The 18,814-nt window shown below is 41.9% G+C and overlaps 1 protein-coding gene across 1 annotated transcript in view; it reads right to left on the bottom strand.

Annotated features, from left to right (window-relative positions):
- SLC4A9 (solute carrier family 4 member 9) overlaps positions 1-18,814 on the bottom strand; it is a 1,068,229-nt gene that overhangs the window by 418,941 nt on the left and 630,474 nt on the right. The window contains 2 exon segments of the mRNA XM_082254102.1: positions 7,501-7,614; positions 10,977-11,156. Of these exon segments, the coding sequence (XP_082110228.1) occupies positions 7,501-7,614; positions 10,977-11,156 (294 nt within the window).

Below are 18,814 nucleotides of genomic sequence, written 5' to 3'. Positions count from 1 at the left end.
TCTGCTGCTGCGTCTTGCTCCACATCAACTAAACCCCCCCCCCCCAGCTCCCCAGGTGTTATTCCACATCCCGGATAGGACAGTGTCACGCCTTCTTGGGGTTGACTTGCCTGAAAGCAGAGAGTCACACTGGACCAGCACTCCTGTCCGCCCTGAACGCACAGGTGGATCAGTGGCTGACCCCGTACTAACTGGAGATCGGGAAAGTGGCGTGTGACAACGGAAGCAATTTGTTGGCGGCATTGAATTTGGGCAAGTTGACACATGTGCCGTGCATGGCACATGTGTTGAATCTGATCGTACAACGCTTTGTGCATAAGTACCCGGGCTTACAGGACATCCTCAAGCAGGCCAGGAAAGTGTGTGGCCATTTCAGGCATTCCGACGTGGCCATTGCGCACTTTTCCGATATTCAGGGGCGAAACAACATGCCAGTGAGGCACTTGATTTGCGACAGCCCGACACGTTGGAATTCAACACTCCTAATGTTCGATTGCCTGCTCCAACAAGAAAAAGCCGTCAATGAGTATTTGTATGACCGGGGTGCTAGGACAGCCTCTGCGGAGCTGGGTATTTTTTTTCCATGTTACTGGATGCTCATGCGCAATGCCTGTTGGCTCATGCTTCCTTTTGAGGAGGTGACAAACCTAGTCAGTCGCACCGAAGGTACCATTAGTGACATCATCCCATTTGTTTTCTTCCTGGAGCATGCCCTGTGAAGAGTGCTGGATCAGGCCGTAGATGAGCGTGAAGAGGAAGAGGAAGAGTTGTGGTCACCATCACCACCAGAACCAGTCTTATCATCATCGCTAGCTGGACCTGGGGCAATGCTGGAAGAGGATTCTGAGGAAGAGGAGTCAGAGGAGGAATGTGGCTTTGAGGAGGAGGAAGACCAACCACAGCAGGCATCCCAGGGTGCTCGTTGTCACCTATCTGGTACCCGTGGTGTTGTACATGGCTGGGGGTAAGAACAGACCTTCAATGAGATCAATAAGGACGAGGAATGGGACATGAGTAGCTCGGCATCCAACCTTGTGCAAATGGGGTCTTTCATGCTGTCATGCCTGTTGAGGGACCCTCATATAAAAAGGCTGAAGGAGAACGTACTGGATGGCCCCGCTACTAGAACCCCGGTATAAGCAGAAAGTGTCTGAAATATTACCGAATTACCGGCAGTCGGAAAGGATGCAGCAGTTTCAAAACAAGTTAAAAAGAATGCTTTACACAGCGTATAAGTGTGATGTCACAGCATAACAGGAATCTCACTCTGAGGAGCGATGAACCCCTTGACTACTGGTTGTGCAGGCTTGACCTGTGGCCTGAGCTATCCCAATTTGCGATAGAACTTCTGGCCTGCCCCAATTCAAGTGTCCTGTCAGCGCAGCAGGAGGTATTGTCACTGAGAAGAGAAGTCGCCAAGGTCAAAAAAGTCTAGATTACCTCACCTTTATTAAGATGAATGAGGCATGGATCCCGAAGGGACTGACAGTGGGGGATGCATTTCACGTAAAAAGGCCGGATGAAATGCCTTGTACTAAAAATGGTCCACACGCTGCTGTATTTAATCTCTGCATGCCGGATGACTTGCGTGACTTCTCCGCCACCAACTAGGGTTCAAGCCACAATGTTTTAGTGCACTTTCTGCCTGGAAAACATCAATTTTTCTGGCCGTTGCTACAGCAGCGGCTGCAACAATACCTAATTTTTCAGGCATGTGTACATGCCTAATTTTTCTGGCCTCTGGTGCTGCACTGTGGCTGCAAAAACAAAAAAAAGGCACATACATGTGTCAATTCCCCTTCATGATCGTTACCTTGTTGTGGTGAAGGGGCTTGCATATCACAATGAAGTGATCACCTCTATGAGTGTGTTGGCAATGTTGGTACACCCCAGATGATAAGGTCGTTGCTTCATTGTGAACAGACCAAAAGCGATCGGCTGGAAAATTTTTCATAGAAAAAACATTCATTTTCTTTGTGATCATCTAAGGTGATCATTAAAGCCTACTAGGCCAACAATGGGCCAACACTGCAGAATCATTGTTTTCTGGGTCACTTAACTGTCACTGAACTACCTCAGCACAACCATAGGCTTTGAAAAACTGCCATTGCCTGTGATCTCCCAAACGTGCGCACGAGCACAAGATTGACGCATAGAGGAATAAAATTTATGTCAACTATTGACAACTCTTTGCAGTTGTCTAAAATCTATTCAATACACATCCCCTGATAGGGGACGTAACAGGGATTAAACTGATAAGAATAGTACTACTTAACACTAGGGATGATCGAACAGTTTGGGTCGACCATCGGTTCGACCCGAACATTGACTGTTCGAGGTTCGGCCGAATTCCAAACTTTTTGCTGAAAAAGTTCGGAATTCGGCAACCAGAACCGACCAAAATGCAATGGGACAGGAAATGGGCTTTAAAAGCCTGTGATTGGACCAGAACCATCAGTAAAAGCCAATTGAGGGGGCAGGAGAATGCTAGGAATGTGATGGAGTGACTAGGGGGTCCAGATGCCAATCATTAGTGAATACGCCCCCCAGTATATAAGATAGCCCCCGCCAAATTCCTAGCATTGTAATACAGGGACGTGGAAGAGAGTGGAAGCAGTTCTGTTACTTCTGCTTCAAAGTGTCATTTAGCAATTATTAGTGTGAGGAAAGGGATATCTAGTGTAGTTAGGGTACTATTTTCCACTATAGTTAGATTTAATAATCTAGTTTCTGTAGGGAAAGTGTTAAGTGTAAGGGGACCGTAGTGAAGTGTAGGGTTAACTGACTCTGCCTGCTATGGCAGGGTGACAAAACCCTTCCATGTCAGGGTGACCGCTATAGAGAAAAGATCGTTTCTCTTAGGTCACTTATAGAACAGCGATATAGAGAAATATACCCCTACACAGAAGTTCAGATGTCATGTCTGACTCCAAAGACGCCCAAAAAATGCCCAAAAAAACGCCAGCTACAAAAACGCCCAGGTGTGTTTTTGCAGCAGGCGTTTTTTTTGGGCATTTTTTTGGGGTCTTTGGAGGCAGGCAAAACATCTGAACTTCTGTATAGGGGTATATATACACACACACACTTGTATTTATGTATTTATACACATACACACATATAGGTGTGATAGGAGCGGAGACATATGCCTGTTAATTATTTCATTAGCGCAAGCATAGTGTTCTGCTACTTTCACACCTATATATGTGTATATATACATACATGTGTGTGTGTATATATACCCCTACACAGAAGTTCTGATGTTATGCCTTCCTTCAAAGACCCCCAAAAAAACTCTTGCTACAAAACCGGCAAGGTGTGAAAATAGCGGAACCATATCCCTGTTCTATATTAATTCTAAGACAAACTTTTTTTTCTGGTTCTGGACATGCTACAGAGCTGAAAAGTCACAGGTACACTCTTTAGACCCCCCCAGACACGAAATCCAAAGAAATCTCATTTTTCTTTCAATAATTTTTTCAATAATTGGCTCTCTATCAAAAATGACAATTTTTAAGAACTTTTTTTAATAGTCCCTGCGGCATGACCCAGAACCCTAGGCACTTTTTAGGGGCATTTATTGGGTTTTAGGGCTTCAAAATGGTGTTTTTTGATTCCAGAAGTTCGGGTCCCATTGATTTCAATGGGGTTCTGGAATCCGAACCGAACTTTCAGGAAATTCGGGTGTTCTGGTCGAACCGAACTTTTCAAAAGTTCGATCATCCCTACTTAACACACCACTCATATAGGATGGCACAGTACATTGCACGTCGCACGCGCAGTGCCCTAAATTGGAAGTAAGAGAACCGACCAATCATCTTTTTCCATCTCCCGGTTCCTAAAATCTATTCCATACACCGGCCCCTGATAGGGGATGTAACAGGGATTAAACTGATAAGAATAGTACTGCTTAACACAGTACTCATATAGGATGGCACAGTACATTGCACGGAGCACGCGCAGTGCCCCAAATTGGAAGTAAGAGGGCCGACCAACCATCTTTTCATCTCCCGGTTCATACACCAGCCCCCGATAGGGGACAAAACAGAGAATAAACTGGTAAGAACAGATTTTTTTAATTTAAAAAAAGAGGACAGCCTCTGCAGAGCTGGGTATTTTTTGGCCGCGTTACTGAACGCTCATGCACAATGGCTGTAGGCTCATGCGTCCTTTTGCGGAGGTGACAAACCTGGTCAGTCAAACCCAAGGCAACATCATCGACCTCATCCCATATGCGTTTTTTCTGGAGCATGCCCTGCGAAGAGTGCTGGATCAGGCCGTAGATGAGCATGAAGAGGAACAGTTGTGGTCACCATCACCACCAGAAGCAGCCTTGTCCTCGTCGATTGCTGGACCTGCGGCAACGCAGAGAGAGGAATCTGAAAAAGAGGAGTCAGAGGAGGAAGGTGGCTTTGAGGAGGTGGAAGACCAACCACAGCAGGCATCCCAGGGGGCTTGTTGTCACCTTTCGGGGACCCTTGATGCTGTAAGTGGCTGGGTGGAGGAAGAGACCTTCAATGACATCAGTGAGGACAAGGAACGGGACATGGCTAGCTTGGTATCCAACCTTGTGCAAATGTGGAGTTTGCGGTTGTGCAAATGGACTGTTTGCGGTTGTTTGCAGTGCGTTAAACGGGGAGTTTGGTCTGTCAGAGTTTGGTCTGTCACTGTGAAGCGGGCGTAACCCTTACACTACCTGATCGATACAACATCATACCTGATCGTATACACACACTGAATGTTTAAAGCACGTTATTCCCAACAATTTAGGAATGTTAGGTGATTTATGCTCTTTATGGATTAAAACCCGACTCTGCGTCAACTACGTAATTTTCCATGGGAGTTTTGCCATGGATCCCCCTCCGGCATGCCACAGTCCGGGTGTTAGTCCCCTTGAAACAACTTTTCCATCACTATTGTGGCCAGAAAGAGTCCCTGTGGGTTCTAAAATTCGCCTGCCTATTGAAGTCTATGGAGGTTCGCCCGTTTGCGAACATTTGCGGAAGTTCGTGTTCGCCGTTCGCGAACGGAAAATTTTATGTTCGTGACATCTCTACTATGGATATGTTTACAAAATCTGTCTTCTAATACAATGGGCAAATTGTATTGTTGTATAATCGATAAATGAGTTGATCAGCTATGTACACATTTTTAGCTTCTTCCACTGTATTAGAGGAGGTCATGTCAAACATTAGATTCAAAGCTATATCAAAAAAGGTTAACAATAACTTGACATTTTGACATATTTGACCAATGCATGTATGATACAAAGGTGATATCTAGAGTTTTAATTATAAATGTTTCACTCATAGAGATTGATGCAAGAAAGCATACGTCCATGTGGGAATGGCTAACCAAACTTTCCAAATTAAAGGCTAGTGGCCAAGGAAGGAACTTTACCTGGGGATGACGATAAAGCTACACACTGAGAGAGCCCAATTTCTGCAATCTCATAACCTGGAGCCCTGATTGCCTACAGAGATCATGAAGCTGCTGTACCTGAGCTAAGTGACTTTTTAGTGTATATGGATTGTATACAGACAATTGCCCTTGCTCATTTGCTAGGAATGTTAGGTAGCATGCACATGTGTTGTATGTATATCTGTAATACTTTGTATTGTTTTCCTACAATTGTGAGTAGTTTGTATGTAGAACATTATTGTTTAGTAAAGCACACTTAGGAATGCCCATCCTTTCAGACTGACATCCAGCCATCAAGGCATTTTGATATTTGCATTACTCTCCCAAGAGTCTGACCACTGCTTGCATCAGTAATAACAGCTATACAGAGGAGTACTAAGGCAGGGTGCTGTGATGTTTTTTTGAAAACTGTACAACACCCTGTCACCCTGTCCCACCAGCCATAATCTGCCTGCACATTGACCCAGTGATGATGTCATTGGGCCTAAGTAACAATATGTAAGGAAAATGATAAATAAAATGTCATCAGCATGTTGATGAGGGGGAAAGGAGGAACCAGGAAATTATAAGCCTAAACTTCAATTTTCATAGGGTTAGTTCCCCTTTACCAAAAAAGACTGCCTGTTCAAATAAGAGGTGCGTGTAGATAAAAACAAAGTGTGAATTAAGTAAATTAACCACTTCAATACCGGGCACTTTCATCCCTTCTGCCCAGGCCGATTTTCAATTTCCAGCACTGTCATACTCCGAATGACAAATGCGCAGTCATGCAACACTGTACCCAAATTACATTTTCATAATTTTTTTGAGACAGATAGAGCTTTAATATGGTGGTATTTAATCATCACTGGGTTTTTTTTATTTTTGATAAACAAATGAAAAAAGTCTGAAAGTTTTGAAAATAAAACCCTTTTTCTTAGTTTCTGTTATACAATTTAGCAAATATGTAATCTTCTTCATCACTGATGTGTGCTGATGAGGCTGCACTGATGGGCACTGATAGACAGCACTGATGAGTACTGATAGGCTGCACTGATGGGCACTGATGAGGAGGTCTTGATGAGGCTACACTGATAGGCAGAACTTCTGGCCACTGATAGGTGTCACTGATAGGAAGCATTGGTGGGCACGGATTAGGTGGAGCTGATGGGCACTGATCAGGAGGCACTACTGAGGCTGCACTGATAGGTGGTACTGATAGGCAGCACTGATGCGCATTGATGAGGAGGCACTGATGGGCACTGATAGGCTAAACTGATGGGCACTGGTGGGGCTGCACTGATAATCACTGATGAACAGTTCCCTGATTATCAGTGTAAACAATGAGCTGATAGGCTTGCTGGTTAACAGCTGTCCTTTCCTCACACAGACATAGTGTGTGAGAAAAGGACTGCCGATAACCAGCAAGTCTGTTTACATGTGATCAGCTGTGATTGGACACAGCTGATCACATAGTAAAGGGCAGCTGCGATTGACCCTTTACCACAATCTGTAATCAGTTGTGTCCGGAATTTAGACATGTCTACATGGATGCCCTCCCAGAGCTGGAAGCCCACACTGTAGCCATCTTTTAGATATAGAGCAGGCGGGAAGTAGTTAAAGTAAGAAAAAGCAAAATGTGCAGCTTTGACTAAAGTTGAATAATGCCCAGCCATTTACATACCTCCTGACATTTTCAGAATGTTGCTAAATGAGGCCTAGTCATCACTGCCCACCTCCTTCATCACAGAAGTATTCCAGTCAGGCTTCAGGAGGTACGTAAATGGCCAACACCTATAGCAAGAACATTATTCAACTTTAGTCAAATCTGCACAGTTAGTTTTCATCAACAGACCATGAGTAAGCTCCAGTGGGCAGAGCGAAATGCGTTTGGGCATGGCCTAGTGGGGGGTCCAGGCTGAGACTGCCATTCGCTATCACACAGCTGGGTTTAACATGATGTGCGGCTCCCGGGACACCTATTACTCTTCATCAACAGACCCACCATACCTGCATACCCAGCAACTTGTTATTAATTTTTTTATCCTTGGGGCAGGTTTAAGCTAACAACAAATAGTCCTCTATAAAATGTTGCAGTCTTACCTTAAATTCACTTGGAACTATTAGTTTGGGAGTTTCCAGGCCACAAATAATATCAACAGCACAAAAAATTACAATTGTTAGTATCACTGAAAAATCACCAGTCAGCTTGCGTATCTGTGGAGAAGAGATAACAGAATAAACGATCAAATGCTGGTAGAGAAAAACGAAATGTGAACATTATACAGTGCTATTAACCACTTTCAAACCACCCACCTGCAATGTACTGCGGATAGGCAACCCATGCAGGCAAAGCGACCTAATGCTAAATCGCTGCCTGCTTCTGGGTTTGGGGCACATGCATGCATGCCCCCTACCAACACCTGCTATAAATGTACACAGCGGGAGTCTGTCAGCAACTCCTGCTCAATAATTCATGGCTGGGAATGGAAAGTGAAATATACTGCGCTAACCCAAAACAAAGCAGCTGACACACTCAAAGAGGAAGTAAGCTCAGCTATAAAAATCAATCTTTTAGAATGTATTAAAAGGAGTTACAACATTAATACATTACACATAAAATATTTAAATCAGAACCTTCCTAAAATACCTTTTTTTTTTTAAGTTACATTTTTTCCTTCTTCCTGCTCTCGACTGTGCCATGTCATCGCCTCCTTTCTGCTCCCCCTGCAGATGTCATTTCCGCCCTTACTGCATTCTTTGACTGAAATCTCTCAGTGTAATGCAGACTCTCTGAGTAATGCTGCCGTTTTTCACTCCCCCTCCCCTTGTGTGACCTCTTGTTCACTCCCCCTGTGAGATAAGGAAGCAGGAAGCTCATAGCCGTGCCGTTTTTTTTAGAGCAGCTATTGTTATGTTAATGAAACAGCCCACATATCGTGCCGTGAATTGAATGACAAACTGGGCATGCGCCGATGACGTCATCAACTTTTACAGGAAGAATTACAGGAAGATTATACAAGTAAGTAATCTTTTACAGGCACCAATCTATTGCTTTCTTTAGGCAGATTAGAATTAGGGATGATCGAACTTTTCAAAAGTTCGGTTCGACCAGAACACCCGAACTTCCCAAAAGTTCGGCCCGGATTTCAGAACCCCATTGAAATCAATAGGACCCGAACTTCGGTAATCAAAAAACACAATTTTGAAGCCCTAAAACCCAATAAATGCCCCTAAAAATTGCCTAGGGTTCTGGGTCATGCCCCAGGGACTATTAATCACACAAAAAAAGTTCTTAAAAATTGTAATTTTTGATAGAGAGCCAATTATTGAAAAAATTATTGAAAAAAAAAAAAAAGAGATTTCTTTGGATTTAGTGTCTGGGGGGTCTAAAAAGTGTACCTGTGAAGTTTCAGCTCTGTAGCATGTCCAGAACCAGAAAAAAAAGATTGTTTGTATTAGAATCAATATAGAACAGGGATATGGCTCCGCTATTTTCCCACCTTGCCGGTTTTGAAGCAAGCGTTTTTTTGGGCATTTTTTGGGGGTCTTTGGAGGCAGGCAAAACATCTGAACTTCTGTATAGGGGTATATATATACACACACATTGATATGTATATTACACTTACACATATATAGGTGTGTTGGGAGCGTAGCCATATTAGTGCAAATTATTTCATTAGCAAAAGTATAGTGTTCTGCTCCTTTAACACCTATATATGTGCAGGTGTATATATAGACATGGGTGTGTATATATACCCCTATAGATATGTTTAGATGTCATGCCTGACTCCAAACATGTCCTCAAAAAAGCACTAGCAACCCCTGCAGCATAAAGAATCCTGACGGGAGCGGAGCCATATCCCTGCTCTGAAGTGACACAAGAGAAACGATCTTTTCTCTATGGCGGTCACCCTGCTATGAAAGGGTTTTGTCACCCTGCCATAGCAGTCAGAGTCAGTTAACCCTACACTACACTACGGTCCCCTTACATTTAACACTTTCCCTACAGAAACCGAATAAATTAAAGCTAACTATAGTGAAAAATAGCACCCTAACTACACTATATCCCTTTCCTCACACTAAAAATTGCTAAATGACACTTTGTAACACATTGTAACAGAAGTAACAGAACAGCATTCCACTCTCTTTCATGTCCCTGTATGAGAAAGCTAGGAATTTGGCGGGGGCTATCTTATATACTGGGGGGCGTATTCACTAATGATTGGACTATGGACCCCCTAGTTACTCCAATCACATTCCTAGCATTCTCCTGCCCCCTCAATTGGATTTTACTGATGGTTCTGGTCCAATCACGGGCTTTTAAAGCCCATTTCCTGAACCATTGCATTTTGGTTGGTTCTGGTTGCCGAATTCTGAACTTTTTGGGCAAAAAGTTCTAAATTCGGCCGAACCTCGAACAGCCAATGTTCGGGTCAAACCGATGGTCGACCCGAACCGTTCGATCATCTCTACTGACAACCCTAGCATATGGAAAAACCTATTCAGAGAAAGGAAATACAATAAGACACATGGCCACTCACTAAAACTGGAGTAAAGGTGGTTTAACCTTAAAATATGCAGGGGGTTCTTCACTGTGAGAGCTGTAAGGATGTGGAATTCTCTTCCGCAAACAGTGGTATCAGCAGGGAGCATTGATAGTTTCAAAAAACTATTAGATGGGCACCTTAAAGACCACAACATACAGGGGTATACAATGTACGGTTAACAGCGAACACACACACACATCATAGGTTGTACTGGATGGACTGATGTCTTTTTTCAACCTTACTAACTATGTAACTATGACAGCTGGCTCGAATCATTTGAATCATTTAAAACATTTTTTCCAAGAAACAAAATCAATCGAAATTAAACACATTTTTAAACAAATCAGCGAAACAAAATTATTTAAATTAAAGCAATCTATCCTAAACGAAAGAAGATCAGTACACTGCTGTTTCTCCTCCCCTCGCTCTTATATAGCTGAAAACAGAGGGTATGTGATCATAAAAAAGGGGGAAAAAAGCATTTCCATTTTTTTTTTATCTATACACAAATGTTTTGACTTTAATTTCTATTTTAAACTTAATGGGTTGTTCTACAAGGTGAGGGTTTAAAGTCACTTTAATGCATTCTGTGCATTGAGCTAAAAATGTCCTAGTAGCAGTACCAATCCCCCCCCTCAAATACTTAACTCACACCTCATTCAATCTAGCGCTGTGCTCATCTGTAGTGGCTGTCTCCTGCATTCACAGGACAGAGAGGCAACAGCAATTCTGTGAGCAGAGAGTGGAGAGTAGGGCCAAGTCTATTGACGCACACAGCCTGGCTCGGGAATGAGTCCGCAGATAAATCCCCATAGCAAGTGGTTTTCTATGGTGGCACACGATGCAGAGCATGAGCCTAGAGATACAGCTGAAGACCCCAGAATTGAAGTTTCAGAGCCACTTTATGCAATATCATTGCACAGAGCAGATAAATATAACATGTTTAATATTTTAGAACAAAAATGTAACCTTTACAACTTCTTGAAAATATTTCTATTCACTTCAGTTCTAATAGGCATTATTACATACCGTTGCAGATAAATATCTGCTTTTTTGGAAGCTTTTTAATGAAGTTGTACACACAAATGTACCACAAAAAAGGATGACCGACATAAGAAAAACATCTGGAACATATTCACAACTGTTTCCATTTAGAAGTCCTCCCAGCTCCTTGCACAGATTTTGTGTAATATTTTCAGGCTCCTTATTCTGCAAGGAAAAAAATGTAATGCGTTAAAAAAAATGAGCAGTCATATAAATACTTATAATTATTTGGTGGAGGGCAGTGATTTTAAGCAATTCCCACCCGGCCTATAATATGACAGCTGAGCGGGAGTTCTCAAATGACATCCTCCCAGGATTGCACCTCGCGCTCACCCTATGTGCCTTGCTGCGGCATGAACGATCACCCACTGTGTCCAGTGGACAGATCAGTGTGCCGGGCCACTGTCGGTACCATGTGATGGCTGTGACCAGTCACAGCAGATCACATGGCAATTGTACACAATGAATGGCTTCCATTCATATCCATTCATTGAGTACTATTGTTTTGATTTCTGTGATTGGCCACAGTGATCACATTATACAGAAAGGGCCAATCACAGCTTAACAATAGTACACAATGAATGAATGGATGTCATTCATAAAAATAGTAGCTTATAACAGTGATTTTCTCTGTTATAGCAGTCACAGTGTGTAACAAAAAAAAAATCCTAATCACCTACCCAGAGTAGTATAGTGTCGCTATGGTAACACTGTATTGCTCTGGTCACAGTGTGTAAAAAAATAAACTGTAAAAAAATAAAAAAATATTGTAATAAAAAAAAAAAAATTGTATTTATTATTTATATTATTTATATATTTTTTACATACTGTCACCAGTTAGTCCCTGATTACTGCCACAACAGGTATATGATGATGCTGTACTGCACTGGTGACAGTATGTAAAAAAAAAATGAAAAACATTTTTCAATTAAATTTTTTTTTAACGTCTAATTTTTAAAAAAATTAACAAAAAATTACTTTAAAAACTTACCATGAGCCTTATTCCCTAAAAGAAAGGAGTAGAAATGCTCACTTCCCATTTAACTACTCCCAGCTAGAGTCATTAACACCTCAACTAGGTGAACCTGCAAATGTAAAATTTCAACTAGATGCAATAGTGAATTCCGATTAGAGTATACCAATTTCCGGTCACATTTTTCAACGGAAATTCCTCTATTCTGAATTAATATTACAGAGCAATGTCAGCTATTATGGTTACATGTATTTTTTATGTATAGTTATGTATCGGTTATGTGTTTTAACCTTTAGATTTAATATTAGCAGACTCCAGAATTCTCTTACATATAGTTACATATAGTTACATAGTAGGTGAGGTTGAATAGGGACAATAGTCCATCCAGTTCAACCTGTGTAGGTGTGTGTGGCTGTAATCATCTCACATAGCCCTGAATGTTCTGATCATTGAGATGTACATCTAAGAGTCTTTTGAAAACCACCATACTTCCCACAGAAACCACCTCTTGTGGTAGAGAATTCCACAATCTTGTAGCCCTAACAGTAAAGAACCCCCCACATTACCTGAGGTTAAAACACTTCTCCTCTAATCGCATTGTATGCCCTCGAGTCCTCATGCAATCCCTTCGACTGAATAGCTGTTTTTCTAAGCTGAGATCCCCATTGAGATATTTATAAATTGCTATCATGTACCCCCTCAGGCGTCTCTTCTCCAGGGAGAATAAATCAAGCGATTGCAAACACTCTTCATAATTAAGGTCCTCCAATCCCCTAATCAGTTTAGTTGCCCTTCTCTGGACTCTCTCCAGCTCCAACACATCCCTCCTGAGGACTGGCGACCAGAACTGGATAGAATACTCCAGATGCGGTCGGACCAGAGTTTTATAAAGTGGAAGGATTATAGTCTTATCTCTGGAATACATCCCTTTCTTTATGCATGCTAATATTCTGCTGGCTTTGGCAGCTGCCGCTTGACATTGCATGCTATTGCCTAATCTATCATCAACCAAGACTCTTTCTCCATTTTTGATTCCCCCAATGGTTCCCCTGCTAACGTGTATTGTGCTTTTGTTTTTAGTCCCCAAGTGCAAAACCTTACACTTCTCCACATTAAACCTCATTTGCCATGTTGTTGCTCACTCCGTTATTTTGTCCAGGTCATTCTGTAGGATATCTGCTTCATGCTGTGCAGTTATTGCCCTGCCCAATTTTGTGTCATCTGCAAAAATTGATATCGAACTACTGATCCCGTCCTCAATGCTGTTTATGAATAAATTGAACAAGGTTGGTCCCAGGACTGAGCCTTGGGGGACCCCGCTTACCACCTCAGACCAGTCTGAGTATGCGCTGTTTATTACCACCCTTTGGACATGCCCTTTTAACCAGTTCCGTATCCAAGAGCAAACCCTGCTGTCGATACCTGCAGACCTTATTTTAAAAATTAAGCCCTTGTGGGGAACTGTATCAAACGCCTTAGCGAAATCCAGGTACACCACATCCACTGGTCTGCCCCTATCTAGCTCACAGCTCACCTCCTCGTAGAATGTTAAGAGATTGGTTTGACAAGAACGCCCATTTGTAAACCCGTGCTGATTACTGCTGATGATGTTGTTGTCTTTAGCAAACTCTACGATATAGTCCCTTATCATCCCCTCCAGAAGTTTACATACTATCGATATAAAACTGACAGGCCTATAATTTCCCGTGATATGCCTCTGCCCCTTTTTGAATATCGGAATCACGTTAGCTTTCCTCCAATCCCCTGGTACATCTCCTGTCCTAATACTGTCAGCAAAGATCAGGAACAGTGGTCTAGATATAACCTTACTGAGTTCCTTGAGTACTCTCGGATGTACGCCATCCGGGCCTGGTGATTTGTTTGTGTTAAGTTTATCCAGCCTTTCCCTGATTTCACCCTCTGTTAGCCATAGTGGCAAGTCCTGTGTATTACTACTAACCATACAGTCATGGTCAGTGTACCCCTCCTTTTCCTGTGTAAAGACTGACGAGAAAAAAGCATTCAGCACGGTTTCTTTTTCAGTGTCCTCTGTAACCATCCTCCCATCATTGTTAATTATGTGTGCAATATGCTCTGCCCTAGTTTTTTTGCTGTTGATATATTTAAAGAATTTCTTTGGGTTTTTTTTTTTTTTTTTACTATCCTCCGCTATTTGTCTCTCAAAGTTGATTTTAGCCATTTTGATTTCGTGTTTACTTTTCTTATTTGCCTCCTTGTATTGGTCGAAAGCCGATACTGTGCCCTCTGATTTATATTTCTTGAAGGCCAATTTTTTTCCCCTAATAAGTCATTTAACGCTACGGTTTAGCCAGCCAGGTTTGGCTTTGTCTCTGCTAAATTTATTTCCCATAGGAATGCACTGCAAGATGCATTTGCTTAATATGTTCCTAAAGCATTCCCATTTTTCCTCTGTGGTCAGTGATCCCAGGGTTTGGTCTCAGTTTACCCTTTCCATCAATGAGTACAATTTTGGAAAGTTTGCCCTTCCGAAGTTTAGGGTTCTTATGTTCCCCACTTGCCTTGTTATATTGTTATTTACGCTAAATGTGATCATCCTGTGATCCCTAGAGCCCAGGTTGTCCTGGACTCCTACCTCCGAGATTAGGTCTAGGTCATTAGTGATCAATAGATCCAGGACTGTGTTTTCTCTAGTCGGAGAATCCACCAACTGTGACATGTAGTTATCCTGTAAGGTTTCCGTGAATAGACGGGCCTTCTGTGAGTGTACAGTCCCCTCTTCCCAGTCAATGTCGGGATAATTGAAGTCCCCCAATAGGATGACTGATCCCAGTTTTGCCACTTTACCCAATAGTGCTAAAAATTCCAGCTTTACCTCCTCCCCTTGGTTAGGTGGGCTATAGTAAACCCCCACAATTACTTTTCTCTTTTCTCCTTCCCTATGGAGTTCTACCCACACGGATTCTAAATCCATACTCATCCCTTGCGTAATGTAACACCTCTCTTATCACCCTTACATTGTTCTTGACATAGAGACATACCCCTCCCCCTCTTTTTCCTACCCTGTCCTTCCAGTACACCGAATACCCTTGGATATTGGCCAGCCAGTCATGTGAGGGGTCAAACCAAGTCTCCATTATTCCTACAAGATCTATGTCATCCTCATGTACTAACATTTCCAACTCATCCATTTCATTAGCTAGGCTCCTGGCATTAGCATATACCCCTCTTAGTTTTACGGAAGTTAATCGTGAATGGTGATTATGTTTATTCCTGTTTGGTCTGAGGTTTTCCTGCACTTCTCTAATTATCAACATTTATTCTTTATTCATCCTAAACTTTCAGGTGGGTCTAATTGTACTCAGCACAATGGTGTAGTGGTCTATGCTTATGGACAATGACTGCTAGGTCATGAGTTCTAGTCCCAGCCATGCTAACACCTGGTGTGTCATTATTATTTTGCCATAATAGTAATATCTTGGCTACATCACTTAAAGTTGCATGTAAATGGCCATGTATATTTGGAAAATAGACATGCATATGTGGCAGTTGCAATTAGGCGTTCGCCAAGTTTCAGTATTCACAGCTGGCTAAAATTTATGGAGGTGATGGCATACTTGGGATTTGAACCCATGCTCTCAGTGTTATAGTGTTATAGATAGGAGCACTAACCACTAAACCATTGAGCTGAGCATAATTACTCTTGGAATATTGAGGAGTCCCATGCCTGAATAACTAATTATATAAATCTTGAAAATATATATATATATATATATATATATATATATATATATATATATATATATATATATATATATATATATATATATATATATATATATATATATATATATATATATATATATATATATATATATATATATATATATATATATATATATATATATATATATATATATATATATATATATATATATATATATATATATATATATATATATATATATATATATATATATATATATAGTGCTCAAATGCATGATTAGTGTAAAATTAACACAAATTTGTAATGTATTGTCGGCTCACACCTTAACATCCCATTATAAAACAGGACAAAAAAAAAAAGGCAGATAAGAACCAGCACAAACATTACACTTTCAATAGATTTTTATTGGAGTTTTAAAGCACACCAAGTACACACATTACACAATAAATGCAATTGCGGATTCCAAGTGTCCACACAAAGAGGCGCTAGCCCGCACCTGGATAATCCTGAGAGCGTCCACATTAATGCTGTGTGCAAAGATTTAGACAATAGAAAACATAAACGTGTTCAACATAGTATGGTATAACCAGGGAAATACAGAGAAATTAAACTGGGAGGAAGTGAGTCTAAGCATTTAGTAAGCAATAAGACATGTCAGTATTTACAAAAAGAATCAAAATGTTTTACCATTGTATCTACTGCGCCAGTCCATACACGGGCCCCAGCCCCCCTCCGCTTTATACAAAATGTTATGAGCAGATGCAAACATTCTCTCATGTGAGCAATATTGTTGGTTTAGGTGAATGACTTCCTCTAAGGAAGGAATTGTAGGAGTGCGTCAGCGTCGCAATAGAGTCAATCTGGCAGCTAAGAGAATATTGGTGACAACATTCCTGAGAGGGTGGGGGACGCTATCTATTTCTAGGTTTAGTACGGCTAGACCCGGGTTCAAAGGTAGAGGGATGGTGGTCACACTGTTTAGGAGACGAAAGATATCCGGCCAAAACCTGGATAGGTGTTTGCAGGACCAAAGGAGGTGAAAAAGGGTGCCTATCTGACCGCATACCCTCCAACACGTATTAGGAAGGTGTGGGTAAAATCTAGTTAATTTATAGGGAGTCAGATACCAGTGATGGGTGATTTTATGCATCATTTCCCAGTTGTTGGCATTTCTAGTAAATGCACTGACGACATAGCATAGTGCCATTGATCAAGGGAGTAGCATGTATGTAGATCTGATTCCCATGCTCTTAGGGTTTTAGTTTTTCAAAGTTGAGTTTATCCCCGAGCGTCGAGTAAATGAGGGAGATCCCTCCCTTGACGGTACCCGGTTTACTAAAGTAAGCTAGGATATTGGTGGGAATAGAACATACGGTAGGTGATGCGGAATTTAGGAGAGAGGAGACATGAAAATACGTGAACCTCTCTGATTCTGGCAGGTTAAATTCAGTTTGTAGGGTAGAAAAGGATTTAAGTGTGTTGGAGGAATACAGTTGCTGCAACCAGTTAATTCCCCTTGCTTGCCAAAGTCGCAGCGAGAGGTGTGGTATAAGGATGGTACAAGCCATTATAGGAATGGGCACCTCAGCTTCTGGATCAGTTTGTTTGCACTGAAAGAGGGTCTGCCAGGCATTCAGTGATGCTAAAACTGTGATAGGGAGTTGGGCTAAGATGCCTGGTTGCATGGTCTTCGAGAATAGCAAAGCCACAAGATCTTTACCGGGCACAGTTGAAGCCTCTAAGGAAGGCCAGCGATAGGGTAACATTGGCTAAAACCAGTACCTCAACTGAGCTAACACTGAAGCAGTGTAATAGTCTCTAAGAACTACATGGCCCAAACCGCCAGCTCGTCTATGCTTGGTAAGTTTAATAAATGCACAGTGAGATCTTTTGTTTTGCCAGAGGAATCTATTGACCGTGGATTGTAGCTTGTGAAAACAGTATTGTGGAATGGAAATAGGAAGAGTTCTGAATAAGTATAGCAATTTTGGAAGGACTGTCCTGTTGAAAGCCGCCAATCTGCCCATCCAAAAAAGCTCAGACTTGGAGAGAGCAGACAGGGTAGATGGGAGTTTGGTAAGAAAGGGAATGTAGTTAGCGCAGAAAAGAAGGTTAGTATGCTTGGTAAGCATGATGCCCAAATGCTTGATACCTTCATCTTTCCATCCGAAGGGGTATTTACTAGCTAAAGAGGTTCTGGTGGTGGGCTTAATGCCTAGGTCTAAAATGTATGATTTAGAAGCATTCACCTTGTAGAAGGACACTTCTTGGAATTGAGATAAAATCCCTGCTACTGCGGGCAGTGAGGAAGCGACACTGGAAAGCATCAGGACAACGTCATCAGCAAAAAGGCCGATGACGTGATCCACTGGTCCTACTAGGATGCCCCTGATGGCAGGGTGCATGCGGATGGAGGTAGCTAAGTTAAAGATAAGGGGGGACAGAGGGCATCCCTGTTTAGTACCATTAGTAATAGCAAGGGGTTGAGATAGCATTCCATCAACATACACAGTACAGGGCCATAATTGCCGAAAGTATATTACCCTGAAAACTAATCTTCTGAAGGACCCGGTTCAGGTACCCCCAATGCACCCGGTCGAACACCTTCTCCGCATCCAAAGTTAGGAGTAGAGAAGGCAGTTTCGACCGGGCTGCATGATGAATCACATTCAGCACTCTCCGTGTGGCATCAGATGTCTGTCTCCCTTTCGTAAAGCTGGATTGATCTGGGTGGATCAGAGATGGCAAAATATCTATAAGGCGTAAAGCCAGTAATTTAGCATAAATTTTTAGGTCGATGTTTAAAAGGGATATTGGCCTAAAATTCTGGAGTGTGTCCGGGGGCTTCCCCGGTTTCGGTAATGTGATAACAAGAGCATTTAACATCTCTTGAGGAAAGGAGGAGGAGGCAACAGCTTAGCTGAATACATCTAGTAAATGGGGTATCAATAAGTGGTGAAATTGTTTATAATACTCTCCACTAAACCCATCCGGGCCCGGGGATTTGTTGCTAGGTAGTGATTTAATAGCGGAAGCAAGTTCAGAAGGTGTAAAAGGGGAGTTGAGAAACTCCAGCTGCTGTGGAGACAGCTTGGGTAGGTGTACACTATTCAAAAAATTATCAATTGAAATCGGTGAAGGTTG

The sequence above is a fragment of the Pelophylax lessonae genome, assembly GCF_965119305.1.
Source record: "Pelophylax lessonae genome assembly, chromosome: 4".
Classification (NCBI taxonomy): Eukaryota; Metazoa; Chordata; class Amphibia; order Anura; family Ranidae; genus Pelophylax; species Pelophylax lessonae.
The sequence above is the reverse complement of the archived record's forward strand: the minus strand, read 5'-3'. Positions and strand labels throughout refer to the sequence as shown.